Raw genomic sequence first — 17830 nt, forward strand, 5'->3', positions numbered from 1 at the left:
TGTGAATTGATTTTCATAAGTTTAATTCTCTACTGTTCAAAAACATAAAAGGCAATAAAAAAATAAAAGAATATGAAAAGATGAAAACGAAAATAGAGAACAATTAGACAAAACAAAAAAAAAAATTGACAAATAAATTCTTCTTTTAATATATAAAATTAAATTAAATATATTTTTAATTTCTAAACGTGAAATTGTAATTTTTGTCTTCAAATATTTGTTTTTCAAACTTTAAAAATAAATGAGTAGAGATAATCTTCTAACTTAAATGCTATTAAATTTTTTTAACATATCAAATGGTATTACAGTTCACATGTTTATGTAAAAAATATAAATAATTAAGTTAAGATAATTATATTTATTTATTTTTAAATTTAAGAACAAACTATACATGAAAGTTTGATAAAAAAAAATCAATTATAGTAGAAGTTGTGAAAAACAAACATATTTAACCCTCCAAAATTTTAACAAATCAATCTCAACTTCTAAAAATAATAGTAAATAACATAAAAGTTCAAATTTACCCAACTATATATTTATTTTAAAGTCCTATAAATTTAGAATTCAATACAACTAGAATCAGAAAAATGAAATATCTACATATGACTAAAACTGTGAGCAAAGGTCAGATGAAATAAAATTACAAAATTAAAGTATTCAAAAAACAAAATAATAATAATAATAAAAACTGGAAAAAAAATTAAATTTATTAAAAACATAACACTTAATTAAGCATAATAGTAGTAGTAATAATAAAAGTTATAATTCTCTGTTTTGTTTCTTCAATTGAAACACATGAATTATTTTAAAAAATGATCTCTTAAACAGTAATGATCTTTTTAGTAATAAGCTATTTTTAATTGCAGTAGACAAAAAGTTAGAAATTCCAAAGTAATAGGTGATTTGATTTTCCGATATTATGAACCATTTCTGCATCCCCCATAAATCACATCTATATAGACAAAAAAATCCTGTCATTCTTTTTTGTTAGTAATTCGTGTTTTGTTAATAATTATCTTTAATGTTTGTGGGTACCAAAATCTATTAAAAATACCAATAAAATAAAACCTCTCTTTCGTTTCTTCCAATGAAATTGGAATGGTTTATTAATATATTCTGCTATAGTTCGTTTGTTGGATGCACAAATACTTTAATTAGTTATTTTCAGTTGATCTTTAATTAGCAACCAAATGTTTAATTATAGTGTGCATTTCCATAGACATTTCCATAGACAAAGAAAAAACATCATCAATGTGGTAATCTGTTGTAGCACACAGACAACAAAAAGGCTATTTGAACTGTGCCAGCTTAGAATGTCGTGGTAATACCTTGCATGTTCTCCAGCTACATGGTTTTGTTTAAATAAGGATGAAAAAACAAATATTTCAAAGAAAATTAAAAACAAAAAGTTCAAAGAAAATTAATTAAGGCCTCATAGAAGAAGATTGAGATGACAAGGGAAGGGAATGCTACTCTGAACTTTATCCCAGAATTTGCATGTTACAATACAACGTTTGATCTTAGCAACATAATCTGGAGGAGTGATAATGTCATTTCAGAACGTGTTCCTCTTCTGTCTATTCAAATTGCCTACAATATCCTTGCATCTAGTTTTTTTCACCACATCCTCAAGCAATTCCACCTACCTCTTACGGTTGCCCAGATGCTTGTAAGTGTTCATGTTCATATGTGTGTATAACAAATATAGCTTTTAGATGACATGTTTCAGGAAATTAAACTTTGCTATCAAATATGAATCACTTACAGTTACATAAACTTGATACTGTGTATGCAGGGTGGTGTGCTTTTGAGTTCATCATTTTTGGGAAGAATCCCTGGAGTTTTTCACATGATTTACCGTCCGGAAGGAATCATGAGTGTTGAAACCTTTGCGAATGTTGGAATCATGTACTATGTGTTCCTTACTGGGTTGGAAATGAACTGCGACACCATCTTGAGATCAAGCAAGCAGGCTGTAGTCATTGCTGTTGCAAGCATTCTTATTCCAGCATTGGTTGGAGCTGGTTTTCTTGCTCTACAGCATGACTTAGCAGGCGGATCAAGCGTTGCGCTCACTGCTAAAGGGTATATGTTTTGGTGTGCAATTCTTTCTGTCACCAGTTTTCCAGTCCTTGCAAGGCTCCTATCAGATCTCAAGATCCTCTACACAAGGCTTGGAAAAGATGCCTTAACAGCAGCCATTCTAATTGATGCATTTGGCTGGGTTTTGTTCTCACTCTTCATTCCCTTTTCCCACGCGGGTGGAAAACCACTCCTCTCACTAATATGCACATTGCTGTTCATTGCCTTCTGCTTCTGCGTGGTGCGTCCAATTCTGGCTCGAGTGGTTGAACACAGAATGAGGTCTGAGTCATGGAACTCCTCAAAGTTGCTGGATGTGATGATGGGACTTTTTATTTGTGCGTACATCACAGACTTGCTTGGATCACACCATGTTGTTGGGGCCTTTGTGTATGGACTAATTTTGCCCAGTGGGAAGTTTGCTGATTTATTGTTGGAAATGTTGGATGATTTTGTTACTGCAATTATTGTTCCTGTCTACTTTGCAAGTTTTGGCTTTAGACTAAACCTGGAGTCACTTTGGTCTGAAAACCACTCAGTGTTGCTTCCTCTCTTCATGGTGTTCTTGTTAGCCATACCAAAAATTTTGAGCTCTTTGCTGGTCACTGTCTACTATGGTATGTCTTCAAGAGATGGAGTTGGCCTTGGATTGCTCCTCAACACCAAGGGCATCATGGCAGTGATTCTTATAAGCATTGCCTGGGACAAAAGTGTACTATTTTCCAACCAAACTCTTACCATATCATATCATGCTCCTCTTTCAAATTCTTGCTTGGTTACTAAAACCTTGTTTACATTGAGAAAACATCTTTTGGTTCCTATGTTCATCAACATGTTTTCACTTTGTTTCCTGTTTTCATATACTAAAATGCTTTCACAAACCAAACAGGTTGGAAATTTGCATGCAGCAACTTAATCCATTATCTCTGAAGATCACAGTTAATAAACTCTGATGTCTTTTTCTGTTCTATTTTTGTTTTCAGATTTTGGACCCATATGCTTTCACAATCATGATCCTTGCAGTACTATTCATGACTACGGTGGTATCTCCCTTTATTAATGCCATCTACAAGCCGAAACTTCGGTTCAAGCAGACCCAGCAAAGGACTGTGCAGAAACTATGGTGCGAAGCAGAACTTCGAGTTGCAGCTTGTGTCCACAACTCTCACCAAGCCCTTGGCATGATCTATGTTCTTGAAGCCATAAATGCCACCAGAACTTCCCCTTTACATGTCTCAGTCCTTCACCTTGTGGAACTCACAAGACGAGGCACTGGCCTTCTTGTGGCACAAATCGACAACTCAAATGTTCAAGGGGGATCCTCAGAGCAGTATGGATCACAAGAAGAGTTTGAGACCATATACAATGCATTCAACGAGTTTGTGGAGGTATACAAAGCTGTGAGATTTGACACATCAGGCATTGTTGCAACCTATGAGACAATCCATCAGGATATATACAATGTCACAGAAGAGAAACGAGCAAACCTTATTCTCCTACCATTCCACAAAGAACTAAGCTCGGGAGAGTTAGAAACAACCAAAACAGCATTCTGTGACATAAACCAGAACGTGTTGCAGGCACCACCTTGTTCTGTGGGAATCCTTGTCAACCGTGGACTGAGGTCATTGTCCACTGCAACAATGAGCATCATTGTGATATTCATCGGAGGGCCTGATGATCGGGAAGCCTTGTCGATCGCATGGAGAATGGCATCACATTCAGCCACAAAGTTGCATGTAGTTAGGCTTCTGGTGTCAGGTACTGAGGTTGCAGAAGGAAAAGCATTCCAGAATGATTCCAGTGGAGTGTTATCTACAGAGATGGACAGTGTTATGCAGAAAGAGCTAGATGATGAACACATATTTCACTTCAGGCACAAAGGGTTGCACAACAGTGACGCCATCACATACTCAGAGAGCGAACTGAGGTTAGAAACTGGTGAGGAGATTCCTTTGGTCCTCCATGAGATAGACCAAAAAGGGTGTGACTTGTACATTTTGGGACAAGGTAGTGGCAATAACTACACAGTTTTTAAAAGGTTGTTGGAATGGTGTGACAGCCCTGAACTTGGGGTCATGGGGGACATTGTAGCTTCAGCCAGTTTTGGCACAAACTCATCACTGCTTGTTGTGCAGCAATACACCATGGAGAGAAAGTCTAAACTTCATTGTAGCAGAAAACATCACACTAGTAAGGTCTGTGATGAAATTTTGTGAAGAAACAGTAACATAACACAATCTTAAGATCTCTCACAAGGAAAAAAGCAAAACATCCTTTGTACTCATGAGAGCAATCCAGTTTTGGAACTGCATGTTGTCTTTTCTGTCTTTCTCACAGACAACGTGATGGGAATCATTTTTTCAATGGTTTAAATATAATAATATACCATTTTTTTTTTCATTTTAATCCTTCTGAAATTAATTTTTAAGATTTATTTATTTTAGTTTCGTGGTTGTTCTATATATGTGTTATGCATATATACAGAATTTAATTGCAAAAGAACTTTAGTTTATCTTGTATTGTCTCTCTGCTCTACGAGGGGTGGTGATGATGATTCACTAACGAATAAGGATATTGAATCACGACAAATGATAAGATCAACTAAAGAATAAGAATGTTGAATCACAACAAACTAATATTGAAATAACATGAAAAGAAAGTACAAGTCTTAAACAAAATTGTGGCAACCAAACGCAAATTATTTAGTTTATTATCAGGTATTTGTGTTTTCTTTTCTTTAATTTGCGATGGGTACACCAACCAACACACACACTAAATATGAGAAAAAATACCGACAATAGACAAAAAAAAATTGTGAAAATTTATGCTGGAATTACATATCCTTCTCTTTTTGTCTTAAAGAGAAAAATAAATATAAAAAATCTTTAAAGGAAACTAATATTCTATCTTCAAATTTTCTTTCAGATATTATACAAGAAAGAGAAGGAGAATGAGGTGTTTAAGGAGAAACATTTGAATTTATTATATAATGACTATTTGGTTCATAATCTCATTTTAAGATTTTGAGAAAATTAATTAAATTTTTACACCATACTTTGCCATCCATGTTTCTTATTCTTGTAATGCTCTCCACAATGATTTGTCATGATCCTGGTTCTGTACACATCATAACATTCATAAGGCTACTCATCATTGATACACATGGTACTCGAGACATTTTCATCCTCTTCGCTTCACTGCTAGGGCTCATTCTTGATGATAACATACAATTGATAGGAAATTGGAGAGAAATTGGCTTACAATCTTGCATGTCAAAGCGTCGTAAGATCTTTAATAAGTAATTATTTTAAAAAAGCCAAATCTTCTTATCTTTTTTATCTCGATGAATTTGCATCTCTAAAATCTTGTTTGTCGGTCCTAAGTCCTTGTTATCAAGCTCTTTAACCAGTTGTGCCCTTAATTATTGATTCAAACTTGTTGGGGCCTACCATCAATATGTCATTCACATACAATAGGAAGATGATAACATCATTCTCATCAAACCTATTACAATAAGTACAATGGTCTGAACTTTTTCTTTAGTAACCAAGGTTAACGAATGAATCAATTCTCTTATACAAACACTTGAGCATGCACTTTAAATAGTATAAAGACCTATTCAACATGCAAACCAAGATTTCTTATTCTTTAGAGTCTTTTGGTTGGAGTTTCATTACATCCCTACTAACAATAACCTTGTGGGTAGTGGGACCCTACTGACGATACCCCTTCACATTGTTAAAATAGCCTAAGCACTTAAATTCCTTTCCCAATTTTAAGTTTTACTTCTGCTTTGGATTCCTTGAATACTGGTAACACATATAACTTACTCTGGATGAAGTAACCCATAATCTCCTGGAGTAATCATCAATAGACAGAAAATACTCTTCCCCTCCTAAGGATAATCCCGATGATTCCCATACATCAGAATGAACCAAGTCTAATATGTGTTTGCTTTTGGTAGTGCTTATAGAAAACTTCAATTTATGTTGCTTGCTTATCACACAATATTCAAAAAAAAAGTTAAATAAACCTCCTTAAGCGTAGGTAGGAGATTACGTTCCAAAAAGGAGGCAGAAGCAACCAAAAAGGACATAATATTAGGCAAAGGGGGAGAGCCTTGAGATTGGACGGAGGAGGTAACCATCACCGGCAGCATAGAAAGCTCTCCAATCGGCAATAAAAAAAAAAAGAAAATAAAGCAAAACGCAAAGATCACAACCAGAGAGACCAAACAATAACGCAGGATTCCTCAAAGGTAAGTAACTCACTCATATTCTCATAGCTTGATGCATTATGTATGGCGTTTTATGTTTGCTTGTGCATATTATACTTGCGTTGCTCTCTGTAAGAGGATTACTGTGTGAGAATCTTCGTCCTTCTTCACTGTCAACCACCATCATCACTAGCTACTATAACCAAACATCATCATTCCCGTCTCCACCTCCACAATAGGACCATCCTATCCCTCCAACCATGTTCATCAACCTATACTCAGAGATTGTCATAGTAAGCATAAACAGAGAGTAAGCATGTCCAGAAACTCACCCACCGTTTCCATCACCTTTCCCATCACAATCAACCCAACACAGAACAACCATCACTCTCTCCATGACTGAACGTCATTACATGCAAGAAAAGGAGCCAGCCAAATATCCAAACGCAAGCCACCACAACAAAAAACCGGCGGACACCGAGTCAATAACCCAATCCTTCCCCACCGCCACTACGTCTTCATACGCCATTCCCAAACCGAATCAACCATTCCTTCATTTTCCAGTACCTTTCTCTTCCTTATTTTCCAAAGTCAACAATGATATAACTCAGGGAAGGAAAACATCGGCCAAGCTAAACCAAATCAACAAAAAACCTCACACACACGACCTTATTATCATCATCAATCTCGAATTGTGAAATCCCTAATGCTGTTTACCTGCAAGAAGAAGGCTCAATCCATGCACCCAAAATCAATATGCACAAAATCACGGAACCAATAACCAATAACAAAGAGCAGTGGCTAGCACCCATACACAAAGCAAAAGCCGGAAACCATTTTTTTTTTTATTGCTCCCGTTGACGCCATTGGAGGTGAGACGAAGAGAGAGTCTCCAAGCGGTTCAAGAGGGGGTGAGTCGTCGTGGAGGGCATTGTCCCTACCGGTGTAAGCTTGCAAGTGACTGACTTTGAGAGTGGTAGCGGCGACTTCCAGTTTCGTTTGCGATGGTGGCCTTAGATTTGAAGAAGAAGAGGGAGGGTTCGTGCCTGATGATTTCGGTGAGGGTTGGCGTCGCCGGCGATGAGGCGAGACTCTGACGGCGTTGGCTTGGTGGCGGTGGCTGTCGAGGCGGAGGCGTAATGGCCGTTTCCGGCAGATGTCGGCGTCGCTCAAAGGGGAAAAGCCTCGGCCCTGGGATGAATCGCGAAGAGGAAGAGAGAGGGTGGCCGGCGATAAAGTCGCTGGCCGGACGGTGGTAAGGCGCCGGCGTCGCCGTGGCTGATCGAGTGGGAACAGCAGCGCGGTGGCTGTCGGAGAGGCATCTGCCGGTGGTGATGGGAGGTTGCGTGAATGGTAGAGTGGGAGGCCTCTAGGGTTTATTGAGAGGGAGAGGTTTGGCCTCTTAGATTCTGGGTGTATGAAATGAGATGCAATTTGGGAGACCCCTTAGGGTTCCTGAAGTTGGGGAGGGCTTTGGGCCCTTGGGCCAAGCCCGAAAGCCAGGAGTTCATTTCTGCACCCCCATAGCTACTAATTGGTGCCACCTGCGTAATGGGTTTGAGCCCATTCGTGTTCCGCACTCCCAATCTTTGCTGTGTCGCACCCCGTTTCATTTGGACTTGGGCTCAAATCTGCCATTAAAACTGATTTAGTTTGTACACCCCTATTTTCCATTTTTACCACCTCTTTTTTCTACTTGGGCTTAGGCGCAATCTGTTATTAGAACTAAATTGGTTTAAACACCACTTTTTTATTTAAGCACCTCCACACCCTTTCTTTTTACTTATTAGTTTATTTTTATCTATTTTATCTTTTACTTTTTATTTTGTTTTCTTTATTTATTCATCTATCTTTTATTTTTCTTTTTCTTTCTTTTTTTCTTTTGCCTCCATTTTAAATATTTATCTACCCTTTTTTTTAAATATACTTTTATAAATTTAAAAAATATGTTTCAAGGTGTCTAACACATGTGTGATCGCACGCATCGTCCTTGTGCTAGAAAACCCTTTTATTTTCTAAATAAAAAATAAAATTAAAAAATATATTTTAAGGGGTCTAGCACATGTGTGATCGCACGCATCGTCCTTGTGCTAGAAAACCCTTTTCTTTACTATAAATAAAAATACCAAAAATATATTTTAAAGGGGTCTAGCACATGTGTGATCGTACGCGTCGTCCTTGTGCTAGAAAACCCTTTTCTTTTCTAAATAAAAAAATTTTAAAATACCAAAAATATATTTTAAGGGGCCTAGCACATGTGTGATCGCACGCATCGTCCTTGTGCTAGAAAACCCTTTTCTTTTCTATAAATAAAAATTAAAAAAATATATTTTAAGGATTCTAGCGCATGTGTGATCGCACGCATCGTCCTTGTGCTAGAAAACCTTTTCTTTTCCTTACATAAAAATTACAAAAATACCAAAACATCCTTTCTCAAACAAACAATCAACTTTTCAGCCAGAACTACGTAACCCTGATTTCTCAGTCCAACTGAGAATACGTAGGAGCAAGGTCAATCCTTGTCGGGCACAAAAAAACACAAAAAAATATTTTGTTTTCTTTAGAGTTTTATTTTTTTAGGGGAAATTAAACATTTTGCAAACCATATCAAATTCGCGTATTTAATTAAAGGTACTGCCTTAGGGCAGGCGTTGTGGGGGTGCTAACACCTTCCCCACACGTAACCGACTCCCGAACCAGAATCTGGTTTTTTTTCGTAGACCGCCTTATCTTTTTTTTTTATGGTTTTTTCCATAGTTTTCCCGAATAAACTATGGTGGCGACTCCAAAACTTTCTTAACTATTTTTTTCTCTTTGGATCGTCGTCCCGTCACGATTCTGGTTGCGACACATGTCAAAATCACTTCTTCTTGACTTGTCGATGCAATCGTTGCATTAGCTTCTTGCAATGTATCTCCCATAAGCACTACGAGTTTGCCTTGATATTCTCTGCTTTCATTACCACCAGATTCCTTCTTACCACTTTTAAGATTCTACCTTCAACATGGATCTTACACTCGACATCATCTAATTATCAATAGATTCTTCTTTAAGTCCTTCAAATTTCGTACCCCTTAAACCATGAGAACAATACCATAGTACATTTTAATTTTGATAATACAAAATCAAAAAATCTCCAAGGCATGACCATTTCCAATGAATATAGATCCACTTGAGAGAGGTTCATAGGTATAAAATCAATCTTGGTTTAAAGTCATGTGCCAAGTTGCACCTACATCTATTATCCATCTATCGTGTAGTTGACTTTCACCATTAGAGTTAACTACTCCTTCTCTCACTAAAATATCTCCATCCTATGAGGTACTTGCAACACAACCTTGTGAGATCGATGCTTTAGAGTTCTTTTCTCAATTCTCGATCTGCCAACAATCTTTCATGACATGTCCTCTCTTGTCACAATGGTAACATTTGAGATGCTTCTTACTTTGAGATTTTGATCTATCATGGGTTTGACTCCCACTAGTTCTACGTTTTATTGATCTACCTCTTGTCATCGTCAAAGCCTCTGCTTGCTTTGAACTTTCGACCCTGTCTACTTTATTTTTCTTCTTGGATTCTTCTTCAAGATAGCTTTGGCAATATCTTTAAAGTATATGTACTTGATGGAAACCTTCTTCAAGCAAGTTGAAGGAAACTCCATATAGAAGAAGTCCTAGACGCATAAGCATGAATTAATGAAGGATATGATGTTTGAGAATGAGTTTGGAGCGTTTCTTGAAGGAGGTTGGACAACCATCAAGGTAAAGGATTATGAGTAGTCAAGAAGGTGGCTAACCTAATGAACTTAGAAAAAAGGAGATTGCTAACTTTGCCAAATGTTCTCTTCATTAATTCCAAATTGAATGTATAAGGCTTGAGGCACACCTATTTATAGGATAGGGGAGTGAACCCATTTGAAAGAAAGTACATTGAATCAAAAAAATACATTGAACCTAGGAACTTCTTAAACCTTCTTCTTCAATAGTAAATGCATTATATAGGAATCCTTTACCCCTAAGCAAGGTTCCTAAGGGTTCCTTAAGACCCAAGCAAGCCTAAAACTCATTTTGGTTCGCATTCCACTTAAGAAGTAAGTTTAAAAAGCCTAACTTAACATGCTATCAAAAACTGACTGGAATAATCGATTATTGGGTGAAATAATCGATTATATCAGAGAGTGACCCAAAAAAATGGCCAAAGTGCACTGGAATAATCAAGTATTGGGTGAAATAATCAATTACTTCTAAGACTAATAAAAGAAAATGGCTAAAAAAAAGCCTAAATGAAATGAAATATTGGCCCAAATACAAGACCTAAAGAAAAGACTTATTTACATATTTACAAGACTTAAGAAAAGGTAAGATAAACTAATAAACTATCCTCCACAAACGTAGAGTTTTTTGAAGTCCTTCTTCTTCTTCCAATCTCCTAACCATGACTTTTATCAATGGTCCAATGTGGCTTCCTCCAGATGGTCCTCCATCAGTACCCATCAATATTAATATTTGTTATGTTGATGACAAATTTATCATATGAATCAGGTAGCCTCAGTAGTAGAAGCTCTGCATGTTCATTTTCAACTATGTTGAAATTGGTTACTTTAAGTTGGACAAATAATATACTCAGATTGTTGATGTGGTTCATCATTGATGTGGACTCGCTTATTCAAAGAGTATATAGTTTTCTCTTTAAAAATATTCTTATGTGAAGTGACTTAACCTTATATAATTTAACAAGAGTATCCCAAATCTCCTTTGTTGCCATTTTCTTCACGAAACTGGATAAAACTGCATCTACCATTGTTAAGTGCAAATTTACAATATCATTTTCATTAATATTTTCCCACCTTTGATTTGTGATTTCCAAAGGTTTTTTTCCCAATTGTCACTAGAAAATTGTCCTTCCTCAAAATTGCCTTCATTCTCATTTTCTATGATAAGAAATTATTCCAGTGAACCTTTTTATCTCTTACTTTATTGTCATGGTTTTAGAAAACTGACTTACAAAATTCTCATTACGAATATCTACCCAAATAATAGCAGTAGACTGTGAAGTAATACACCAGGTAACTATTGAGATTGTTGACAACACAATTTTTATATCAATCTAGTTTTTGATGATGACAACACATTGCTTAATAACATGCATATGTTGTTTACTGTTATTACATGTTCTTATGCAAATTAACTGTTATATCTGTTGAACATGTTTATGTACTGTGCTACATGTTCCTATGCTGATTGATTGATATATATCTAGAATGTGTTTACAAGCTTTATGTGCTATGTGTTTTGCATCATTTCATATGTTTTACTGCACATGTTTTAAAGCTGAAAACCACAAGCACTCTTATGAACTTATAACTGTGTGACAAAGTTCTAGTATAGTCGACTATATTGTAAATGGATTCGACTATGCTAAAATCTGTGTGCAGATTTTGAGAATCAGTGCTCTGTGTATTTTTGAGAAGAAAAACATTTCAAAATGTTTTACATGGTTGGTGTCAACTATGTGTTTTACATATTCGACTGTATATGTTATCTGTTTTGGAATTCTTTTATGCTCTTGCACTATAACGGCTATATTTTTAAAAGTTAGTTGAGCATTGATGACTTGGTCATCTGTATTAAATGTGTTCTGTTATCTGTTGACCGTGAGCTACTAAGTTGACTGAACTGTTATAACTGTCATAATACAGTCGACTGAGAATCTGACTGTTTAACAGAAATCTATAAATAGGTTGAACACAGGTTTGTTCAGAGTCTTTTGATGAACTGATAATTTTCATTTCTGTTTCAGATTTCTCTTAGCTCCAAGAATTCTCCAAGAAGACGGTGATGATCTTTCTTGAACGAGATTCATAGAAGAGACTTTTTGCGCTTACATTTGTTGATCATTATCTGCACAAGAAAGGTGTTTTTGTTTGATCGTGTTGAAGACTTGGCATCCTGTGAAGACTGCTGAATTGTGATCAAGGCTTGACATCCTGTTAAGACTGCTGGAATTGTACCTGTTGTGATACAGGGGGATAGTTCACTTTGAGGATTATTCAAAGTAGTGTTGCAGATTGCAGAAGAGGGCATTGTTGCTGCAATTTTGGTTTTGTTCTGCAGCTATATTTTGGTTTTGGGTTAGAGAGGAGATTTATATTTTTGACGTGGAGGTCTTCTATAAATTCCTTGTTTTAAAAATCGTAACCATTATAGTGCATTTGCTTTCGGGTGGAAGGACACTGGATGTAGGCATTGTTGGCCGAACCAGTATAAAAACCTGTGTTTGATTTTCTCTATTCCTTATCTTTTACATTCCAGTCGACTCTATTTCTTACGCAGTCAACTACGTATTTTCTGCTGCATACAATTTTTGATTGTTTGCATTTCAAGAAAGTTCAAAAAGCTTTATAATTTGTTTTCAAGATTGCAAAAAGAACTTATTTTTGAAACATCACCAATTCACTCCCCCTCTTGGTATAAAAAGAAGGCTACTTGTTTTCCAACAGTAACAACTTTTTAGATTTAACTGCAACCATAAAGCATACTTATAACCTATAATTTTACTAACACTATTCTAATGCCAATAGCAACGAAATATAATTACTCAAACCTATAGCCCTAATACCACTTTTGGGTATCAAACAAATCACACAAGCACGCACACCTAAAGTAAAAATGAGAAAAAATACCGACAATAAGCAAAACTGAAAATTTATACGAATGAAAGAAATTACATACCTTTCTCTTTTATCCCAAGGAGAAAAAAGAATACTAATAATATTTAAAGGAAACTAATATTCTCTCTTGGAGTTTTCTTTCAAATATAACACAAGAAATGAGGAGAATGTGATGCTTAGGAAGAAGGATTTAAGCTTCTTATATAATGACCAAAGTAAGCTCCTACAGAAGTTTCCACCATTGTGGGACTTCTTTCCTTCATAGTTTGTGTGGAAGCATTTATAGACTATAGTACTCAAAAACCTATGCTTAGTAGTAAGTTTCCTAAAACTAACAAGAAATCATATGATTCAAAACAAGAAATGTAAAGAGTCTCAAAATGGTATTCAATTGTGTACAGAAAGTGAGTATTTAACTTGATTTTAGAAAATGTTTTAAAGTAAAGAAAATCAATCTTTTCTTTATACAACCAAATCCACCAACTAAAACTTTGACTACTTGATGTTATAGGCGAATAAGAAAACTCAAGAACAAATTTTCAATATTCCTTTAGATATTTTTTTTCAAATAAAGAGCACACAAGCCACAAGCAAAGAGCGAGATATTATATTAGCAGCGAATGAAGTTGTTGCCAACATTTAAGGACCAAAAATTTGTGACAAAAACTAATGGTTAGCGACAAATTCTGTGACGAATTTCAAAGGGTTGCGATGAATTTACAGCTGAAAAATAAAATAAAACATCTCTATAATGGTTTGAAACAATCAAGCTTTGATAAAAAATTTCTAGGAACCAACTTAGGCTCTTATAGGTAGTTAGGAAAGTTCATTGCAATCTATAAAGATGCAACATAATTCACAAGATGTCAAGTTTCCAAGATGGTGTGTATATATGGTTTTCTTGGCTAAGAAAGGATAACTAAGATTTTGGTTATATAAACGTTTAAGAGATCCTTTATGGTATAGAAGGTTCTTAGAAGGTTAAAGGTGATTTAGGGTAGATTCTTCAAGGAACAAAGAGTAAAGGTTGGCGAAAGCCAGAAGGTTTATGATAACGGTCTAAATATCGTTATTTTTATACTTAAAATTGATATCAAAACACACCCTTTATGACTTAGAATAAGCTTAAAATCATGCAAAACACTTAAGTTAGGTTACAAGATAGTCAAAGGTGGTTTTAGAGATATTATGCTTGGTTTTACATTGTTTTGACAGGATTTAATGAGAATTGAAGGATGGAAAGTAAAGTAGGAAGGAGTTAGACTCAAGAAAGGATGAAGAAAGGTGCAAAAGAGGAATTGCACCGACCGCTCAGTGTTAATCCCAACGCTGAGCGCCAGCTTTGTGAAGGACTTACGGTCAAACGCTTAAGCGCCAATGCTCAGGGGTGAATGAAGAATCGTGTCTACCGCTGAATGCCAAAATCCACCGATGAGCGCTGAAAACTTCAATTCTATACGGCAGGACGCCTGGGCGTCAACATTGAGCATTCCAGTGGAGTATTGCGCCTACCGCTGAGCGGTGAAACCAGCGCTGAGCGTTGTAGTTGGGCTTGGGCCAAAATTTTGTAATTTTTCATAGCTTATAAATAGACCGTAAGAAAAATTCTAGGACAATATTTTGACAAAGAAAGACGACAAAATACCTTCTACACTCCTTGGAGGCGGATTTTGGATGCGAAAGCTCCAATTCACCAATTCTAGGGTTTATTATTTCATTATTTCCATTAAATCCATATAGTTTCACCATGTTAATGGCGAACTAAACCCTTTGCTCTTGGGGAACGATGTAATCCTTTTGAAACACTCTTATATGGAAATTCTTATTTTATTCATATACTTGTATTATCAATAGTTTGGGTTTTCTTCTTTGTACTTTAAAGCTTGCATTATTTAACTCATTCAGTGTCTTGATCTTTGATTTTGTCGATATGGGGACGTACGAGGAAATCTAGAACTAAGAAGAATTCTCTTGATTATGAAATATTGCCTAGAGATAGGAATAGGACGATCAATTGCATTAAGCTTCTGTCATTAATGTATTAGTAATTGCTAGGGAGACTAGAGATGATAAACTAGTAATTATGGTAATAGACTCTTTTCGCCGAGAGATCGTGTTTAGAGTAAATTAGAAAATTGCATGAACATTGATGATAAAGTAGAATTTAATAAGAGGAGTAGGTATAAGAGAGTGGATAAGGATGAAATCGTAAACCCCAGCAACTTCATTCATTTATATCTTTATCTGTCAACTGATTCAGCTTTTGCATTTGCATGTTTAATTTAAGTCTTTGCATTACAAATTCAAAACTAAATTTTCATTCAAGTCTTATAAAATCAATTCACATGAATGTTTAGGCCACAAAGTCCCTTGGGAAACGATATCTGGACTTACTGTCTATTATTACTTGATAAGATCTGGTACACTTGCCAGGATGTTAACAATTTAAGGTGACCATTCTCGTTAATCTTTCTTAGTTTTCTTGGATGTTTCTTTGTAAGATTTTGTATAAATTAAAAGTAGTTTATATCTAAATTAATTTATAATATTTTATCTAATTTTTTTAAATTTATACTTTTAATTTGTATATAAATTTAAATACTTTTTTTTCTATAAATTAATATGTTTTTTTTTCATTTTAAAAAAATATCTATAAAATGTTATTCAAACATATATTTTATATGTGTTAGAATATTTACCCTATTTATCATCATTATATTGTGTTGAGGGTTACCCTATTTATCATCATTATATTGTGTATAGGGTTAGTCTATTTATCATGTACTTTTGTATCAAACCTTTCTTATATATAGAATGAGAGTGACAGGGATCTTTTAAGCCCTTGAGAATTATTTTACAATTTCAATCTCAAGTTGGTATCAGAGCGGGTCGACCCCGCTCTGGTTTCTATCTAGTCTTCAAACCCTAGTTGTTGTCATCAACTATCTGGCACCGTTTGTCGTTGTCCACCATCGTCTGACACTAGTTTGCCACTATGAGAAGTTGTCCATTGAAGTTTGTTACCATCAACCTCTGTTCACTGCCATTCTGACATTGTCTACCACTGCTCGTCATCAGCCACCATCATAGTTTCGTCCGGTGACCACCAGATCTGGTTCACCTATCTACGTGATAACCAACCCCATCGATGTCGGAGCTCCGTTCTCCTCCATGTGCCACCACATGCAACATCTTTGTGTGTCGTGAGCAGGTGGGTGCTGCTCACGCGCCGTTGTCTACATGCTGGAACGCCATCGCGATGCCTTCATATCGGTCATCAACCTTTCCTTTCTTCATCATGTCTCTTCGAACCGTGTTTTGTTAACGTCCACACAAAACCCTTTCGACATTCACCTAAGGTTTGTAGTTTCTCCTTCAGATTCTTTATCCCTTGATTTGAAATGGCTTCTGGCTATGCCATCTTTTTTTTCAAAAGTCCCTCCATCACTTCTGAAAAGTTAAATGAAAAATTACTTATCTTGGTCGGTTTCCGTTGAGATGTGGTTTCTTGATCAAGGTCATTATGATCACCTTGAGTAAGATGGTAGTCATGTACTAGTTGATAAAGTTGATTAATGGAAACAAACAAATTTCTAGTTGTGTGCTCTGTTATGGCAATTAATGGAACCTAAACTTCTTATATCTCTGAGTGCTTTCGAAACTTGTCACTCCTTTTGGAAGAAAGCTCAAAGTATATATCCCAACGATATTCAAAGTCCCTATGACACGACAAACAAGCTTGCATCTCTTAAAATGGCAGACCCTGGTATGGTGTCCTTCATGGACGAAGCCTAATCTACTATCGAAGAACTCAGGATGTTTTTGAAAGCGGACTCATTAGAGGATATCACGAAGAAAGTAGACAAATATTACATGGTATTGATCCTTCGTGCCCTACATCCAGATTTTTATCATCTCAAAGATCAATTTCTAACCAATCATGAGGTCTTCTCCATGGAAACATTGACCACTCGCCTTCTGCGTATCCTGGTACCTCAAACTCGGGAAGCGCATGAACTAGTGGAACTCTTTGTCAAGGTTGCCACACGAGAAAGAGGAGGACGTGACACTAGAGGAGGAGGAAGAGGAGGTTGATGACGTTCTCAATGCACATGCTATTAAAGGATGGTCACACTAAAGAGAATTGCTACTCCTTACATGGTTTCCCATTTAAAACCACCAATATTTTGAAGACTAAATCTTCCACTTCTACGTTCACCGAGGATGAATATCAAGAGTATCTACGGTTAAAGTCTAACAACTTGGCATAACCATCTCAATCTCCCAGTAAATCAATAACCTGCATTTCTCAATCCATGGAAGGTCAAAATTCATGGGTAATTGACTCAAGTGCTTTCTGATCACATTTATGGTAATTCTTCTTTGTTATCATCTATTTCCTTTCAAAAAAAACCTCATTTCATAACTCTTGCAAATGGATGTAAAACTTCCTCAAAAGGAATTGGTCATGTTTCCTTGTCTTCCTCCTTCAATCTAAACTCTATCCTTTTTGTCCCTAATTGATCTTTTTAATTTAATTTCCCTAAGCCAATTGACCAAAAGGTTAAATTGTTTCATAATCTTTGATAAAAAAAATTTTGATATACAAGAGCATAGTTCGAGGAGACAGATTAGAGAAGGATATGAAGCTAGCAGATTATACCATTTTGGATCACGTCCAAGAGTGTCCTGTGTTGCTACTCCTAATCCTAAAGTGCTACATGATCAACTTGTTGGTATCGTAGGGGGTAATTTTCGAAAGAGTTTAGCACAGCGGATTAAAATACACAGAGCGTACAGCGTAACAAGTCACAGTTGAAACAATTTTTCCCTTTTTAATTTTAAACAATTTTCTTTCA

The 17830-nt window shown here is 35.8% G+C and overlaps 1 protein-coding gene across 1 annotated transcript; it reads left to right on the forward strand.

The window, feature by feature from the left end:
• The first annotated feature begins 1450 nt into the window (after positions 1-1450).
• On the forward strand, positions 1451-4301 carry LOC106770202 (cation/H(+) antiporter 15-like). The gene is made up of 3 exons (XM_014656026.1): positions 1451-1669; positions 1796-2794; positions 3066-4301. The coding sequence occupies exons 1-3, from the start codon at positions 1451-1453 to the stop codon at positions 4299-4301; spliced, it is 2454 nt and encodes an 817-aa protein (XP_014511512.1).
• Positions 4302-17830: the final 13529 nt, after the last annotated feature.

The sequence above is a fragment of the Vigna radiata genome, chromosome 8 (genome assembly GCF_000741045.1).
Source record: "Vigna radiata var. radiata cultivar VC1973A chromosome 8, Vradiata_ver6, whole genome shotgun sequence".
Classification (NCBI taxonomy): Eukaryota; Viridiplantae; Streptophyta; class Magnoliopsida; order Fabales; family Fabaceae; genus Vigna; species Vigna radiata.

Excerpts from the sequence above, each read along its gene's own strand:
- LOC106770202 (XM_014656026.1), top strand. The coding sequence starts at position 1,451 with ATGACAAGGGAAGGGAATGCTACTCTGAACTTTATCCCAGAATTTGCA. Across the intron at positions 1,670-1,795 it reads TTACGGTTGCCCAGATGCTT|GGTGGTGTGCTTTTGAGTTC; the intron begins GTAAGTGTTCAT and ends CTGTGTATGCAG. Across the intron at positions 2,795-3,065 it reads GCATTGCCTGGGACAAAAGT|ATTTTGGACCCATATGCTTT; the intron begins GTACTATTTTCC and ends TTTTGTTTTCAG.